At 44.3% G+C, this 15897-nt stretch overlaps 1 protein-coding gene across 3 annotated transcripts in view; it reads left to right on the plus strand.

Moving 5' to 3' along the window:
* Window positions 1-190: 190 nt before the first annotated feature.
* Cenpj (centromere protein J) overlaps window positions 191-15897 on the plus strand; it is a 53262-nt gene continuing 37555 nt past the window's right edge. For all 3 annotated transcript variants that reach the window (XR_004389595.1, XM_032917229.1, XM_032917230.1), the window contains exons 1-6: window positions 191-862; window positions 1453-1576; window positions 7433-7717; window positions 11099-11210; window positions 12950-13052; window positions 13163-14783. Coding sequence is in view for 2 of the 3 variants with exons in the window: in XM_032917229.1 (XP_032773120.1) it covers window positions 419-862; window positions 1453-1576; window positions 7433-7717; window positions 11099-11210; window positions 12950-13052; window positions 13163-14783 (2689 nt within the window). In the remaining variant the exon portion in view is untranslated. The remainder of the gene's footprint in view (window positions 863-1452; window positions 1577-7432; window positions 7718-11098; window positions 11211-12949; window positions 13053-13162; window positions 14784-15897) is intronic.

Raw genomic sequence — 15897 nt, forward strand, 5'->3', positions numbered from 1 at the left:
ATCAGCTGTGTTCCGAGGCTTCTGATCTATTCACTTTAGATTTTTGAGGGCAGAACCCAAGCCAGCCAAGCAGTTTATTGCTTAATTGCTTTTTCATTAAAGTCTTAATTGATGCTGTGCATGGATGCTGAGCTCAGAGGACAACTCACAAGTTGGAATCGTTCTCTTCTACTATGTGGGACCTGGGGATTGAATTCATGTCATCTGGCTTGGTGGCAAGCACCTTTGCCCACTGAACCGACCTGTCAGTCCCTGATAGAGTGTTTTGCATATTTAATATTAGCTCTGTGTTGGGTTGGGGCTTGGGCTGCTTGGGATAAGCATAGATTTCAGTGAGCATCCATGTTGCTTCCTTTTTCACAGGTGTTGGAAGCCAGTAGGTGTTGCGGACTTCCCAGTGTTCAGATTGGGTCATTAGATGAAAATGTTCCTGATGCCAACCTCTTCAGAATTAAACACTGGGCAGAACTTCCTCACCCAGTGGATGACTAGTCCTTCTCGGGCTGGGGTCATATTAAATCGAGGATTTCCTATTTTGGATGCCGATGAGAAGCAAGCAGCTACAAATGTTTCTGCCAGCTTTCCTGTGAAAGCCGCCCATTTTTCAAGTAGCTTCAGTATTAGTAGTGAAGAGGATTCATTTCATGAAGAACAGACGTTGGAGGCTGGAAGACCTTATAGACCACGGTCAGAAGACCTGGAAGCTCATCCAGTCTCTGCTTCAGTCAGAAGGGAGCCGATAGCATCATGTCGGGACGCCCCGGGATGCCAGGAGGGCAACAGAAATGCCGCTACGCCTGATCTCAAGAGTGAATTCAAAGAAGTGGCTAGTAAAAACCCACTTTTTAAAAAACTGGAGCAGGTAAGGTTTGGCTGTATAGATGTTTATTTGTATTGTTATAGGCAGTGTATGACGGTCATCTTGTTTCCCCTTTACTCAGAACCCTCAAAATTCCAATTTTATCTAATGTGAAATGTTGATATGTTTGGTATACATGTACATATAGAAACACAAAATGAAGCAGTTAAGATAAATTCATGTTTTTCCATTGCCACCTCATTTGGTAAGACTGAAGTTAGAAATGGGTGATCAAATATCAGAAAATAGTTTATGTCCTGGTACACCCGTCCTTTTATAAAACTCAAAGGGGTTGTCCCCCCCCCATTTCTTATTTGAGATACTGACATGATTTCCTTTAGAAGAAAGTAGATTTTAGCACTCTTGTGCAAATGTTTACCACAATGGGTAAATACCCAAAAAATGGGCTTTAACTGGGAAGCTGGTAGGAACATTTGTAAGACAAATTCGTTCTTGTGGCAAGATTTACTTTTTGGGGAGTCTTTCTCTGAATTAATTGTCGGGGATAGTCTGAGAGGGGAGGATGAAGACATTAATGTCAGTGGTAAGGGATGTCAGGAGCATAACATTCCTTTGATTTTACATTTAAATAGCTGAAAGAAATACAGCAGAAGAAGCAGGAACAGCTGAAGAGGCAGCAGCTGGAACAACTGCAGAGGCTCATGGAGGAGCAAGAGAAGCTGCTCACCATGGTGTCTGGGCAGCACATGTTTCCAGGTATGTTTCTTATCCTAATTGCCGGGCAGCCCAGTTCTGCGTCCCTATGTTCCCATCGGAAATGCCGCTTCAGGGCCAGGGCGATGAGTGTGAAGTGATGATGCAGTAGTGCCTGCACTGGGGGTGCTTTGGTATCCCGACGTGCACCGTCCTTCGCGGCCCGCGTGCTTTCCGCCAGCGTGCTCCTACGAGGGCTGGCCAGGGCCTCAGGCGCGCTAAGCTCGGGCTCACTGAGCCACATGCCCAGCCAGCAGTCGTTGATTTGGGGAAGAACCGGAGCAGAATAGAAGCTAAGTTATCTGTGTCGTTACTGGTATCCAGCTCCTGGCCGATGCATGGGAACTATTCAGGGCTACAGTGGTCAAACCATAGAAACCATTTTGCCTGACTGAAGAGCTGTGTTTCCTAGGGTAGTAGGTGGCAGTATTCTCTTGTATGCGTGTCTGTTAACAGAAAGCATCAGGAGCTTACCAGAGAAAACCACGGTGAAATTTGATCTGGAGCAGTGGCTTGAAAGCTTTTCTGACCAGATTCCTTAGTAACAAAAACATTCTCGGTCCTGACTCAGGACGAGCAAATTCCACACCAGTGCTTGCTGCTGCCCTGGTGTGAGCAGTCTGGAGAGTTTCCATTGTCTGAGATTTCAGTGGGCACCAGCGCTCAGTCTCGTCAGCATGGGAGATTGAACCTGGGGCCTTGTGCATGCCAGGCAAATACTGTTCCAATTGGACTATGTCCCCAGCCATAATCGAGGACATTGTCATCTGAGCATAGCGTTGTCAATGGATCATGTTTCATAAATTACAAGCAGTGATCTGGAGCAGCGTTTGCTCTTTGGCACTACTCTGTAAGAGACACACCTCAGAGATTCAGGAAGGGCCTGCTCTGTTCAGTTACTATGCCAGACACTGAGAGTATGGAGAAGACATTAGTGTGAATATTTTAAATGAGTGTGCCAAGTGTGGCTAGGTGGAAGAGGGTTGGGGGCATAAGAAATGTGGATGCTTTTTTGGAGAAATATAGAAAGCCTCTAGTCTTTATATCAATATAAAAGTTTATATATCTGTTTATACGCACACACTCGAGCACACACAATATAGATAGGGATAACCCTATCATTACGTAGCCTTGCCTGCCCTAGAACTCTGTGTAGACCAGGCAGGCCTCAAACTCAGAGCTCTGCCTACCCCTATCTCCCACGAGCACCACCACACTTAGCTTATCTTAACATAATTGAATCGTTTATAATTGCTTTGAGGAATCTGTAAACACTAAAGATGATTTGGATACAAGGCTATGACTTTTTATCGTACAGATATGATAGGGTGGCAGGAGCAGACTGAAGTTACTAATGTGAGAACAAGCCACACTGACTTTGGGACACTTAGCTTGAACACAACAGGGTTCTGAATTTTCTTAATTTGACTTACTTTCGTGGTGCTGGATAGTGGACCTAGAGCCCTGTACCTGCCAAGCATATGCTGTTGCTGTCAGCACAGGGAATCGGTAGTCCCAAAAATCTATCTCCCTCCCTCTCTTTTTCTTTTCTTTTCTTTCTTTTTTAATGACAAGGTTTAATTTATTTTCTTTTTCACTTTTCATTTAAGATAGTGGGTTTCACTGCGGTAGTTCATACATGTATATTCACTGGACTGTGGTCACAGTTGATACGTCTGTCTATCTGTCTCTCTTCCCTCTTTTCAACCACCTCACCATCTGTACTTTTTTTTTTAAAGAATTATTTATTTATGAGTATACCATCACTGTCTTCACACACACCAGAAGAGGGCATCAGATCCCATTACAGATGGTTGTGAGCCACCATGTGGTTGCTGGGAGTTGAACTCAGGACCTCTGGGAGAGCAGTCAGTGCTCTTAACCTCTGCGCCATTTCACTAGTCCCCAACTGCTCTCAAATTATTGATGCTCCAAGGTTCTTTCTGTTGTGAAGGATATGTAGTGAGTGGCCTACAGTTTTAGTCAGCCCTTCATTGCTGTGATGGGATGCCCAAGATAAACAGTGCGGAAAGTGGCACAGTTGGTTTGCCTCCTGCTCTGAGGTTTCAGCCCTGGTTGCTGGGCTCTGTGGCAGCTTCATGTGCTATGGCGGGAGTAGGTAACAGGGGAGCTGCCCACTTCCTGATGGCTGAGAGAGAGACACCCTCAATAACCTAATTCCTTCTAACTTGGCTCCACCTCCTAAAAGGTCTGTCATGTCCCCGTGGGGGCTGCATTCTGGAAAGCAGTATGGAGATTCCTCAAAAAGTTGAGAGCTGATCTACCACAAGATGTAGCTGTTCCACCCAAAAGACTTTTTGTAGATACCCAAAAGACTCTCCGTCTTGATTGGATCGAGGGAAGTCAGCAGATTCATGTACTTCTATACCTGGTCTCTGGAATGATACTAATGATTGTATGTAAATGAATGATGTAAAGTATTTGAAAAGAATCTCTATCTTTTATATGGCTACATTATTAGGGAAAAGGAGTACTTTACTATCTTCTCAGATAATTAGGATATTCCTCTTTGCGTGGTAATTTTTTTATATATATATATATATATATATATATATATATATATATATATATATAAATGTGTGTGTGTGTGTGTGTGTGTGTGTGTGTATGATTTAATGCATTGGTCATCCAGAAAATAGTAATTTGATGAGTTTTGTAGGTTTTCAGAACATTGACAGATCTCACACAATACAAAAAATTGCATGTGGCTGAATGTAGTGGCTCAAGCTTTTAATCCCAGCCTTTGGGAAGCAGAGGCAGGCTGATCTCTGTGAGTTCAAGGCCAGCCTGGTCTACATAGTGAGTTCCAGGTCAGTCAGTCAGCTATACATAGCGAGATGCTATCTTAACAACAGAAATCGCATGTTTTAATATCACCACAAACCCAATCTTAAATGTCCTACAGTACTAGAAAGCTGCTGTAGCAGTAAATATGGGTTCTGCTTTGTGCTCCCGGTGGTTACCCACTTTCAGCCACTCACCCAGGGGCTGTCTGGACTCATGAATGGTAGACACACACGCACGTGCCAGTTAATTTTAAAATGCCTGGGCTATCTCAAAGGCTGTTCCCCTGCCACTCCAGGCCCAGTTGGGGAGGTGGCCAGTAGCCACCCACCCAAAATCTCACGTGGCTGGTTGGCTCTCTGTCCTGCAGCTCTAAGTCTGATCGTCTCCCACTGCATCATGGTGATTCTCTCTGTTCCTCTCTCCCACGTCCTAGCCCATGCAAATCTAAGGGTCCCAACCCATCTCCCTTTGCCAACCATTGGCCTCTGGCATCTTTATTGATCAGTTAAAAACCAGTTGAGGACAAGGACCTTCAGCGTTTGGACACACAGATTGCCGATGAAATGAGAGCATTAGACCCAGTCCCCGACAGCTGCCAGATTCACTGTGGGGCTGCTTTCCAGAATTGCAATTTTTATTTGAAAGATCAAATTTTATCTTTAGCAACATATACTGTGAGCTGCTTTCTTTGGGGTCACAGCATTTATTCTTTTTTGAGAAAATATCTGTCAAAAACACAGGTTTACATAATCATGGTTTGACTGTTCCTCACTCCTGTAAATCGGAGTGTTGTTCCCTGTGTAAGGGGAGCCTACAGTTCCGTCTCACAGCTCCTTCTTGGCTTACAGTAGGCACGAGTTATGTGCCATTGCCACTGCTCATAGACTGAGGCTTAATAAAGTTAAACATATTTAAATTTAAAATATATGAAATTTTCTTTAAATATATTTTATTTAATTAAAATTTAATAAAATTACTTAACATCTATTTTTTGAGACAGGATCTCATTCTATAGCTCCATCTGGCTTGGAACTTTCTTGATAACCAGGCTGGCCTTAGATTGGGTATTATTTGAGAATTTATTGTATTTTGATTATATCCACTCCCATACGCCATGTCACTGCACCTGGCACGCCCTTCGTGGGTCATTAGTTCAGTTAGTGCTGCCTGTATATGCAAGAGTCTGGGGCCGTCTACTGGAACACGGCAGCCTACCAGGGTCCACGTGCCTGTAGGAAACGCACTCCCTCCTTGTGATGGCACATGCTTTTAATTCTAGCTCTTGGGAGGAGAGGCAGGCAGATTTCTGAGTTCGAAGCCAGACTGGTCTATGGAGCGAGTTCCACGTCAGCTTGGACTGTGTTACAGAAAAAAACATTTCTCAAAACCAAACAAAACAAGACAAAAAACTCGAAACATTTAAAAAAAAAAAAAAGTCACTCTCCTTTTTCTAGTAGCCATTTAGCAAAACAATACTAGTTGGTTTCTTTCCTGTGGCATAGAACCTCCCCAGAGACGAGCGCGTGACCAGGTTTACAGTGATGTTATTAGACATCACTTCCTTCTGTGGAGCAGGCTGCAAACTCAGTAAGAAAGCAGTTACCCCGTGACAGTCATTCCTCTGTTGCACAGGGGTGCGTGTTACCTGGCAGTCCAGTAGCCTGTGGGGTCCGCACGGGTAAGGCAGTTGGTGACTCTTGTCCCGCGTCCTGTGTAGCGTCTGTGGGCTCTGTGATGGCTTGGCTGTGGCATTTCTAAGGGGAAGGTAAACACCGTGGCTGCTGACAGCACTGCTGCCCTCCTTGAACTGAGGTTCCAGCAGGTCTCTAGGTTGCCTTCTTTACCAATATATAATTTATAAAAGTAATTTTACCTTGGTAGGTTTCCTGACAGGGTCTTGAAGATCTTTAGGGATGAATAATAGATCATATCTTGGCTACCTTGGGATCTTTTATCAAAGAACTCTTCAGATTCAGCTGCAATGTCTGCCATTCAAAAATATTTCCATGCTGGGGTGTGTGGGGAGGTAATACTGCAAAAGATGAGAAGTTGAAGCTGACAGTGTGGGGCCCTGCCTGCCTTTCTCATTTTAGATGTGGGCTGGGGATGAGGTGGGCGTGAATAGGTAGGCGTTGTTATTCTGTGTGTGTGCACACGTGCGTGTGTGTTTTGAGGCAGGGTCACATATTTCCCTGGCTGGTCCTAAGCTCAGTGTTTGGCTAAAGATGACTTTGAATTTCAGATCCTTTCCCCTCATCTTGTGTGCTGAGATTCTAGGTATGTACCACCATGTCTGGTTTTATGGAGTGAGGGGACCGAACAGACTCTCTGGTTCATGCCAGGCGAGCGCTCTGCCGATCGCAGCAACAGGGACTGTCTTTTTAGCCTCCAGGTGTCTATATTCCAAATTCAGGTGAGGCAATCAGCTGAACGAGGCTGGCAGCAGGATTTCCTGGGCTGGTGTGGCAGACAGGGCACACGGTACGCCTTCCATGCTCTGAGAAGTGATGCTCAGAGGGATACGTACAGTCCAGCTGACGTAAACAAAATAGACAAACGCAGCATACATTTAGAAACTAAGAAGTCAGCAGTAATCCCTTTATCCAACAGCATGAAAGTTTCAGGGTTGGTCTGAAGGAGGGATGATTAGTCACTGGTCATCAGTCCTAATGGCAGCTCTGATAGTTTGTATAGCTGCTCACTGCATGGCTTTGCACCTGCGCCCGCCTGTCCTGGACGACAGGGCTGGCAGCTGCCAAGGTGTTTTCACAGATGGCCCAGGAATGGCGCCTTCCGAGCCAGTGTACTGTAACTGTGCCATCTGCAGTCTGTATAGAAAGTGTAGTATAAATATTCTCTAACCTTAAAGTGTGTGACATTTGTTTACTTTGGATTTTGAGGTTTTATACTTTCATTAAATGACGTACTAATATGGAGAAAAGTACTTCTGTTATCTTGGCAACTACTTTGTGGGGTGAAGGGTGTCTACCGCATAAAAGTGAAAGCGTTGTAGGGTGGTCTGAGCTTTGTTGATGTTTTTTCATTTATGAGGTTCCTTACTGCCTGATGAGCTGAGCCAGAAGCATCGCTCTCCAGGAGAGTCAGCCTCAGGAGAGAAGGCCACTCTGTCACCACCCAGCTACCCCAATCCAACCCAAGACAACTCCCGTGCTTCCAGCCTTCTACCCGATGAACAAAGTAACTTCTGTAGAGCCACTCAACAAGATTCTGTTTTAACTTCAAAAAATGCTTCTGATTTGTTTCATGAGTCACAATATCATGAAGCACATGCGAGAAGAAATGATTTAAAGGAGGAAAGCCATAACCATCCTTCAGGTGAGTCACATCACTGAGTTGTCGGTTTGTCCTAGGACCAGGGCATCCTTTCACAGTGTACCCTATCCTCTGCTGCTTTAGTCGTAAGGTCCCCCATGCTGCCCAGACTGACCCTAAGCTGGGTCTTGGTTCCTACCTCAGACTTCACAGATAGCGTGGCGTCTTCCAAGAGGGAGGCAGTGAGTTCTGCATCAAGTGTTTTTGAGAATTTGGGGCTGTTAAAGTCTTTGTGATAGCTGTGGCAGGTGAGCGGACCAGCTGCAAGTTTGTCCTCACAGTGCTGCTGTGTCCCCAGCAAGAGACACATTCCTTCCTGCCAGGGAGTCGGCCTCCTGTTTGGTGGTAACAGAGTCCTGAGCTACCTGGCTTTTCTGATGTACGTTCCTTCCCTCTCTCTCTGTATGTGTGTGTGTGTGTGTGTGTGTGTGTGTGTGTGTGTGTGTGTGTGTGTGTGTGTGTGTGTGTGTGTGTGTAAGAGAGACAGACAGGGCAGGCAGGCTGGGGATAGAATGTAGAACATTACACATGCTAGATCAGTGCTCTACCACAGTGTTTCACTCGTCTAGCTAGTCTTTTTTCTTTTCCATTTTAACGCCCATGCATGTATATGTGTGTGCATGTCCATGTGGAGGCCCAGTGTTGATGTTGGGACTCATCCCAATTACTCTTGACCATATTATCGGTTAGGTCTGTCTCAGTCAGGTTCTCCAGCATGGCCGGTCCTGCTCTGCGGATCAGCCGTCTGCCTTCTGAGGCTAGAATTACTAAGCTTGTCACTGTTCCCACCCAGCACTTAAGGCGACTCTGGAGCTCCAGATTCCAGTCCTCATGCTAACATGGCGAGAGCTTAATCATTGAGCCGTCTCCTCAGTCCAGCCAATCTTTAAAACAAAACAGCCTTGCTTCTTGTCCCCCTTCCCTTTCTTTGCAGTTTTGTAATTATGAATATCATATGATACTGTGTACTTTTTCTATTTAACTTGGAAAATTCTTTTTTTTTTTTGGAAAATTCTTATGCTCTATAATCGTCATTAGAATAACCATCACACAATACATCTATTTAATACTTCTTATAGAGAGTCAGTTATTTTCAGTATTTCTACAATTTAAATTGGATGTGTTTCATGAATGTTTTGTAATTAAAGCTACAGAAAGACAGCACAGTAAAGAGAGGCACTGTTCAGGATTTAGAATTAGGACTCCTTTTGCCTCATGCGTTCTTTCCAACTTAGAGGAAGCCGGTGATACGGGAAAGTCAAAAGCCCTTTCTTTCTTCTTTGTTTGTTTGAGGCAGGGTTTTTCTATGGCTCTGGCTGTCCTGGACCTCACTGTGTAGACCAGGCTGGCCTCGAACTCATTGCCGTGGTCTGCAGTGTGGGATTAAAGGCGTGTGCCATCCCGCCGGCTCCTTTCCTGCTTTTTACACAGTGCAGGTTCTTTTTATTTTGGACAATTTCAAATACCCAGAAGAATGGAAAGATCACTGATTATGGGGTTAATATGTTGCATATTTCCATTGTTGCTATATACAGGAATATGTATATATGTATATATGAATCTGGTTATATGTATGCGTGTGTGTGTGTCTATCTGTTGAACATTTTATTGTAGGTGGTATTCAGGCATCATAGCTCTATTTGAAGTATTTTATTATATATTAAGTACAAATTAGAATGTCTTTATAGTTATACTTTTATTATATATAAGGACGTTAATATTGAAGCCTATTTTGGGAATTTCTTCTATTTACCCCTAAAATGATCTTTTACAGTTTAAAAAAAATTACTTGTATTTCATATGTGTATTTGTTTGTATATATATGTAGCTGCCATATATAAACACATATACACAGACCCAGTGCCCGAGGAAGCCAGAAGAGGGCATTGGATCCCTCAGAACTGGATCACCCAACTTACAGGACGTTATGAGCTGCCGCGTGGGTACTGAAACCAAACCCAGGTTTTCTGCAAGAGCAGGAAGTGCTTTTAACCGAAGAGCCATCTTTCTAGCCCCCTAGTGTTTTTTTAAAAAATGAGGATCCAGTCAAATTTTTGCATTGCATTTGGTTGTTGTAACTTTAAAACATCCCTACTTCATTGTTGTTGTTTTTTGAGACAGGGTTTCTCTCTGTAGCCCTGGCTGTCCTGGTCCTGTAGACTAGGCTGGCCTTGAACTCAGAAGTCTGACTGCCTCTGCCTCCTGAGTGCTGGGATCAGATATATGCACCACGCACGACCAGCAGTATGCTTAATGTTGAGATCTTGGAATCACTACAAAATCACTCAGACAGTCATCTCAGTTAAACAGGGTTGGTTTATTGAACATACATCCCAAGACTGATTGATCAGGACCACAGACCAGACTCAGGAGCTGACTGTGGGCTCCGGATATTTCTTAGGGCCATTTTCTAAAGGAAAACCCACAATGAGCTCATGTGCAGGTGCGGGAAGCTCTGCCCAGTGGTCGGCTCTGACTCAAGCTGTTTTGGCTAGCTGCACAGACCAGTTCTAACTGACCTTTACTCCGATTGGTCCGAAATAGAGCTTACAAGCTTACAGTTGTGGATTTTTTTTCTAAAGATTTATTTATTTTATGTATGAGTACGCTGTAGCTGTCTTCAGACACACCAGAAGAGGGCATCAGATCCCATTACAGATGGTTGTGAGCCACCATGTGGTTGCTGGGATTTGAACTCAGGACCTCTGGAAGAGCAGTCAGTGCTCTTAACCGCTGAGCCATCTCTCCAGCCCCAGTTGTGGAATTCTAAGATTAACAAACCTCAGAACATAACAGGGTATGTGGTAAGCTGGACCCTGTTCTGAGTCAAAGCTATTTTTCTGTGTCAGTAACAACATCGAATGACTGGTAGGCATGGAACAAAATGGCTGCAGCTATACTGGGGGAGCAGACTTCAATACTTACTTTTAAAAGACAGTTTCTGGAAGAATGTCATGTATCTTAATTATCTTAATTGTAGTTTCATAATTTTTCTTTCTTAAAATCCTTAAGTTTTCTAATTTTTTTTGGTGTAAATATTTTCTTTCTTTTCTTTTTCTTTTTGTTTGTTTTTTGAGATAGGTTCTTACTATATAGCCTTGGCTGGCATTGAATTTATGGCTGTCTTCCTGTCTCTGCCTCCCAGGTGTTGGGATTAGAGATATATGTCAGCCTACTTGGCTATTTTAAATTCTTTCTTTTTGTTTTTGTGGTGCTGGAGATCAAATTTAAGGCTTGTGTTCTGGGCAAGTGATCTATATTAGGCTAAATCCAAGGCCGTATGTACCACATTTAATTAAATATTTTAATAACTTGTGATCGTCTTACGTCTTAAAACTTTATTCTGCAGGTTTTGAACTAAGTTGTCCCTAATTTTTATTCTAGGGGAAGGTGCTTTGCCATGCTGGGAAAAGAAGATGGGGAAGAGCCAGGAAGGGAAGGATGTGAACTCACAAAAAAGTAGAGATTCCTCAGGAGTGGTTAATATTGAAGAGAGGTACGGCTCATACTCAAATACTAAGTAAGAAATGAACCACGTGGTGTTTTCCTTACAGAGCGCCATGATGGAGAGATCTATGCTTTCTTGTTTCTCCTCAGAGCATCAGGTTGATGACGTAACCCATTGCATACTTTTTTTTTTTTTTTTCCAATTGGTAAGATATAATTGTCCACTTAAACATACAAAGCCCGACACCATCCATCCCTTGAGAACATTAATAACTACCTGTAAATACACAGAGCAGAATCTTAACATCACCTGCCATGGGTTCTCACCCTCTCTCCGTCTCTGTCCCTTATCTCTCTCCATTGCATACTCTTAAGCAAGGGGCAGTGGTTGGGAACGAAGGACAGTTGAAGCAGTCGTGACGTTGTACAGGAAGAACTTTGTGAGGAGTTTCCTCTCTCACAAGCAAACACCTCCCGCCGGGCCTTGTGGCTCAGGCCTGCAATCCTAGCACTGAAGCCACACAGCAAAACCTGAAGACAGCCTGGGATACACAGGGCGTCCTGATGCGCCCCCCTCCTATTTAAAAAAAGGTTGCCTTATAGTTAAATAGTCACAGAGAAAGGAAAACCGGATGTTGGAATTTCACATTTGGCGTTGGTTACACATTATATTCACACCGTTAGTTAAAGTTAGAGGAATTAAGAAATGTTAGCTCAGCTGGGCAGTGGTGGCCTCGCCTTTGACCCAGCACCCTGGAGGCAGAGCAGACGATCTCTAATGAGTTCTGGCCTGGCCTGGTCTGTACAGCAAGCTCCAGGTGGCCAGGGCTACCTACACAGAGAAACCCTGTCTTCAAAACCAAAACCGAAAAGTATTTCAAAGAAAAAGTATTTTTAGTTTATTCTTTTATATCTTTGAATTTCTCATATATATATTGTAGGCCAGATAACTTCTGATTATGGCTTTACTTGACAACCTTTCTTAATTTACAAATATATAGGGGTTGGGGATTTATCTCAGTGGTAGAGCGCTTGCCTAGCAAGCGCAAGGCCCTGGGTTCGGTCCCCAGCTCCGAAAAAAAAAAAAGGAAAAAAAATTTACAAATATATACTTAATGTTATTTATTAATGTTTAAGGTTAAATAACAACTATGTCACTTTATGCAGTGAATATGTCTGCAGTCAGTGGGTGGAGCTCGGGAGGGTTCTTTAGTGCCAAGTCCTATGTGGAGTTACATAGTTTTGTATTTTGTGGGGCTAGAGTCGGGTTGTAGATGTCATTAGGTTTTCAAAGGGGAAGGTAAATAGAGGTCTTTTTGCTTACTTTATTTCAATTTTATTTTCTTCCTGCTCTGTGCATGCATGGGCAGGCACATGTGTGCCACAGTGCATGTAGGTCATAGGAGAGGTTGTGGGTATCGGTCCTCTCCTTCACTGTAGGCTCTGGGTTTTGAACTTAGCTCTCAAGGCTTGCATAGCAGGCACCTCTACCTGCCCTGTTTTGTTCTGAGACAGAGTCTCAGTGTAGCTCTGCCTGGCCTCGACTGCTTTAGTGCCTTGAGTGCTAGGATGGCTAACATAGTTATCAGCGTACCTGCTCTTTCTCTTCTGTTCTGGAGATGGCAGGGTCTAGGACATGCAAAGCCTGCGCTCTGCTGTTAAACTCTGACCTGGCCCCTGGCCCTGAAGCGTTAGCGGATAGAGTAGGCTGAGGTAGGCCGACTGTCACACTGAGTATAAACACTCACCCTGTAAGTTGAGTGTTCATGTCTTGGTTTTTATGACTAGGCCAATCAGAGCTGCCATTAGAGAGAAGCAGCAGACATTCGAGGACTACTTAGAGGAGCAGATCCGACTGGAAGAGCGAGAACTGAGACAGAAGCAGCTACAGGTGAGCTGAGCGCTGTTGTCACAGCTCTCCGTCTGCAGGGAGGCCGGCTTTGGAAATGACTGAGATGGCTCGTGTATGTGAATTAATTAGGTTTTGTCCTTTTATTTTAGGAAGCAGAAGGACCATTACTAACGAAAATGAAACCCAAGCAGCCATTTTTAAAACGAGGAGAAGGTTTAGCGAGGTTTACTAATGCTAAATGTAAATTTCAGAAGGGGAAAGAAAGCAAGCTAGCGAGTACCCAGAGTCCGTCAGAGCACCAGTCTGTGCCTAAAGTAGACAGACAGCACTTGCAGAGGAAAACCGCGCTCGTAAATAAGGACCTGTGTGCAGACACCACCTCTGTTAAAAAGGACAGTAAAGCTAGGTCCAAGGCTGGCTTGGCCTCACTCAGGCAGAAACCCAAAGTGACCAAGACCAATAGGAGGGACAGTCTATCCCCGCCGGGACGGAAAGTACAGACGGGGAAGAAATGCGATGGACAATTTAGACCCCAGGTCAAATTAGAGAGAAATGTGCCCACTAATAATAAGGAAAATGTACCTGCGTACATAAAGCCCTGGGGTGCTGGCTGCAAGGTGTGGAATAAGACACAGGGGAGAGACAGACTTCCTCTTTCCATAGAGCCAGTTGGCTGTGTGGTCTCCAGGAGCTTGGTACCTGAGACAGATAGACAGACAGAATCTTCCCTTGATATTTCTCTTCAGAAAAAATTAGAGAATTGGGAGAGAGAAAAAGAAAAGGAAAACTTGGAACTAGATGAATTTTTATTTTTGGAACGGGCTGCTGATGAAATATCATTTTCTAGTAATTCCTCTTTTGTTCTGAAAATCTTAGAAAGAGACCAACAGATCTACGAAGGTCACAGGCTGTCTTCCACCCCTGTCAAAGCTGTGCAGCCCCAGAAGGCACAGCAGGCAGATCCTCGGGGGCAGAGTAACCACAGTGAGGTTCCCCGCCCCAGTGTTGCACATGAGGATGAGAGTGAGTTTGAGGCCATGCTCTTGTCTCGGGGTTCAGGGTCACCTGGCTTGAGGGAACTGTCCTGTAAACTTAGTAAGAAAGCCTTCCAAAACAGCACTTCTGAGAACCAGGGCCGATGGGATGCAGGGGATGGTGACGTTGCCAACAGCGACAGTAGCTCTGAGTCTGAGGAGCTTGACATCACCATCAAACCGTCCACCGAGGCTGAGGACAGGGTCTTCAGCAACAGAGAGGATAGTCCACAAGTCTGTGACGCCAAAGGACCTTTTCGGGACACCGGGGCTCAAGAAGATCAGTGGAGAGACGCAGACCTGGACCTGTCTGATAAAGCATGTAGCAGTGACGAGTCTGTCGTAGTTGAAAGTCTGAGCAATCAAGGATTGGAGCCGCTGAGGCTGCCCTCCTCTCACGGCGGGAGTAAAGTCGACTTCGATGATGAAAGATCTTGGGCAGACCTTGAGGAGAATCCACATGAACATGGCGTTGTTCCCAGAGAGGAAGCCATGTCTGGTACTTCCCAGACACACTGCCACAGTACAAGTGAAGGATGTGTTCTGGACAGAACAATAAAAAGGAAGATTGCACCAGTCAAGAAGGGAGAAGACTTCAGCAAGTCTGACAGGAGCGCAAGTCCTCCTCCATCTGACTTGATGGTAAAATTCTTCCCTTCTTTGAAACCAAAGCCAAAATTAGAGTCACACGTAGAAGATGAACCCAAGTTAAGCCTGAGTCAAGATCAACCACCAGGTAAGTCAAGGCATGAGAAAACGTGGCAGGGCTGTGCCACCACACTGCTGTCGTTTTACTGTGCACCTACTTATGCACTTTATCTTTGACACAGACTGCCAGCACCCCACTCGTGTCCTTCGGGGCATTAAGGGTTAAATATGAACACTGCAGTTCTGCAGCAGTGGATCTGATAACCTGATGTGGAATGAGTGACTGTGAGTTACGTGGATATATGCTGGCCAGAAGGACTTCAGTGTGACACTGTGCTGCTACCTAGAGTGGAATGCAATTGAAAATAACTTCTGGAATGTTCTATTAAATACGTGTGGTTTGTAGTTGACTATTAGGAACTGAAACTGAGAAATTCATTGTTGATAAGGTGTGGAGTGTGTGTGTGTGTGTGTGTGTGTGTGTGTGTGTGTGTAAGTATGTGTGTTTCTGCTATACAATTATATTTTTTCTTTCCCTAGACCTTTCATGATGGTATTAACATTACCATTCATTGCATTTATGCATTCTGAAATAATTTTAATGTAGGAAAATAAATGTATGTATGTACGCATGTATTAAAATATTATTGCTGCTTCTTAGAGCAATTTTGTATGACTTATTTAAGATACAAAAGAGTTTGTGTGTGTGTGTGTGTGTGTGTGTGTGTGTGTGTGTGTGTGTGTGCGTGTGTGTGTGTGGTTTGTTAACCCCCTGCATGAGGCTGGGAACCAGGTCAGATCCTCTGGAAGGGCAGCGAGCGCTCTTGCTAGCCGCATCGTCTCCTCCAGCTCTTCGTTGAAGGTGACATTTTAAGAGTGCTCTAACACATAAACTCAAATATGCAGGAAATTCGAATGCTTGAAATGTAACAAAGCAAAAACATTTATAATTAAAATTTCCTAAGGTAAATTCCATACCATTTTTGGGGTTTCCTTTGTAGACACTTTTCCTGTTGCTTTTATTGTGACACTGACATGTATTACAGTGTTCCACCTAGCACATGCTTTTATCCCGTTATGTAGACCCGATGCAGTTTTCAGGAGGGCAGGGCTGAGCAGCAATAGCCAGATGAGGATCGCTGAGCTCCAGGGTGAACCAGAGAGGTGGCTCACAGTGAAGGACACTGCTGTTCTCACAGAGA

The sequence above is a fragment of the Rattus rattus genome, chromosome 12 (genome assembly GCF_011064425.1).
Source record: "Rattus rattus isolate New Zealand chromosome 12, Rrattus_CSIRO_v1, whole genome shotgun sequence".
In the NCBI taxonomy this organism is placed as follows: Eukaryota; Metazoa; Chordata; class Mammalia; order Rodentia; family Muridae; genus Rattus; species Rattus rattus.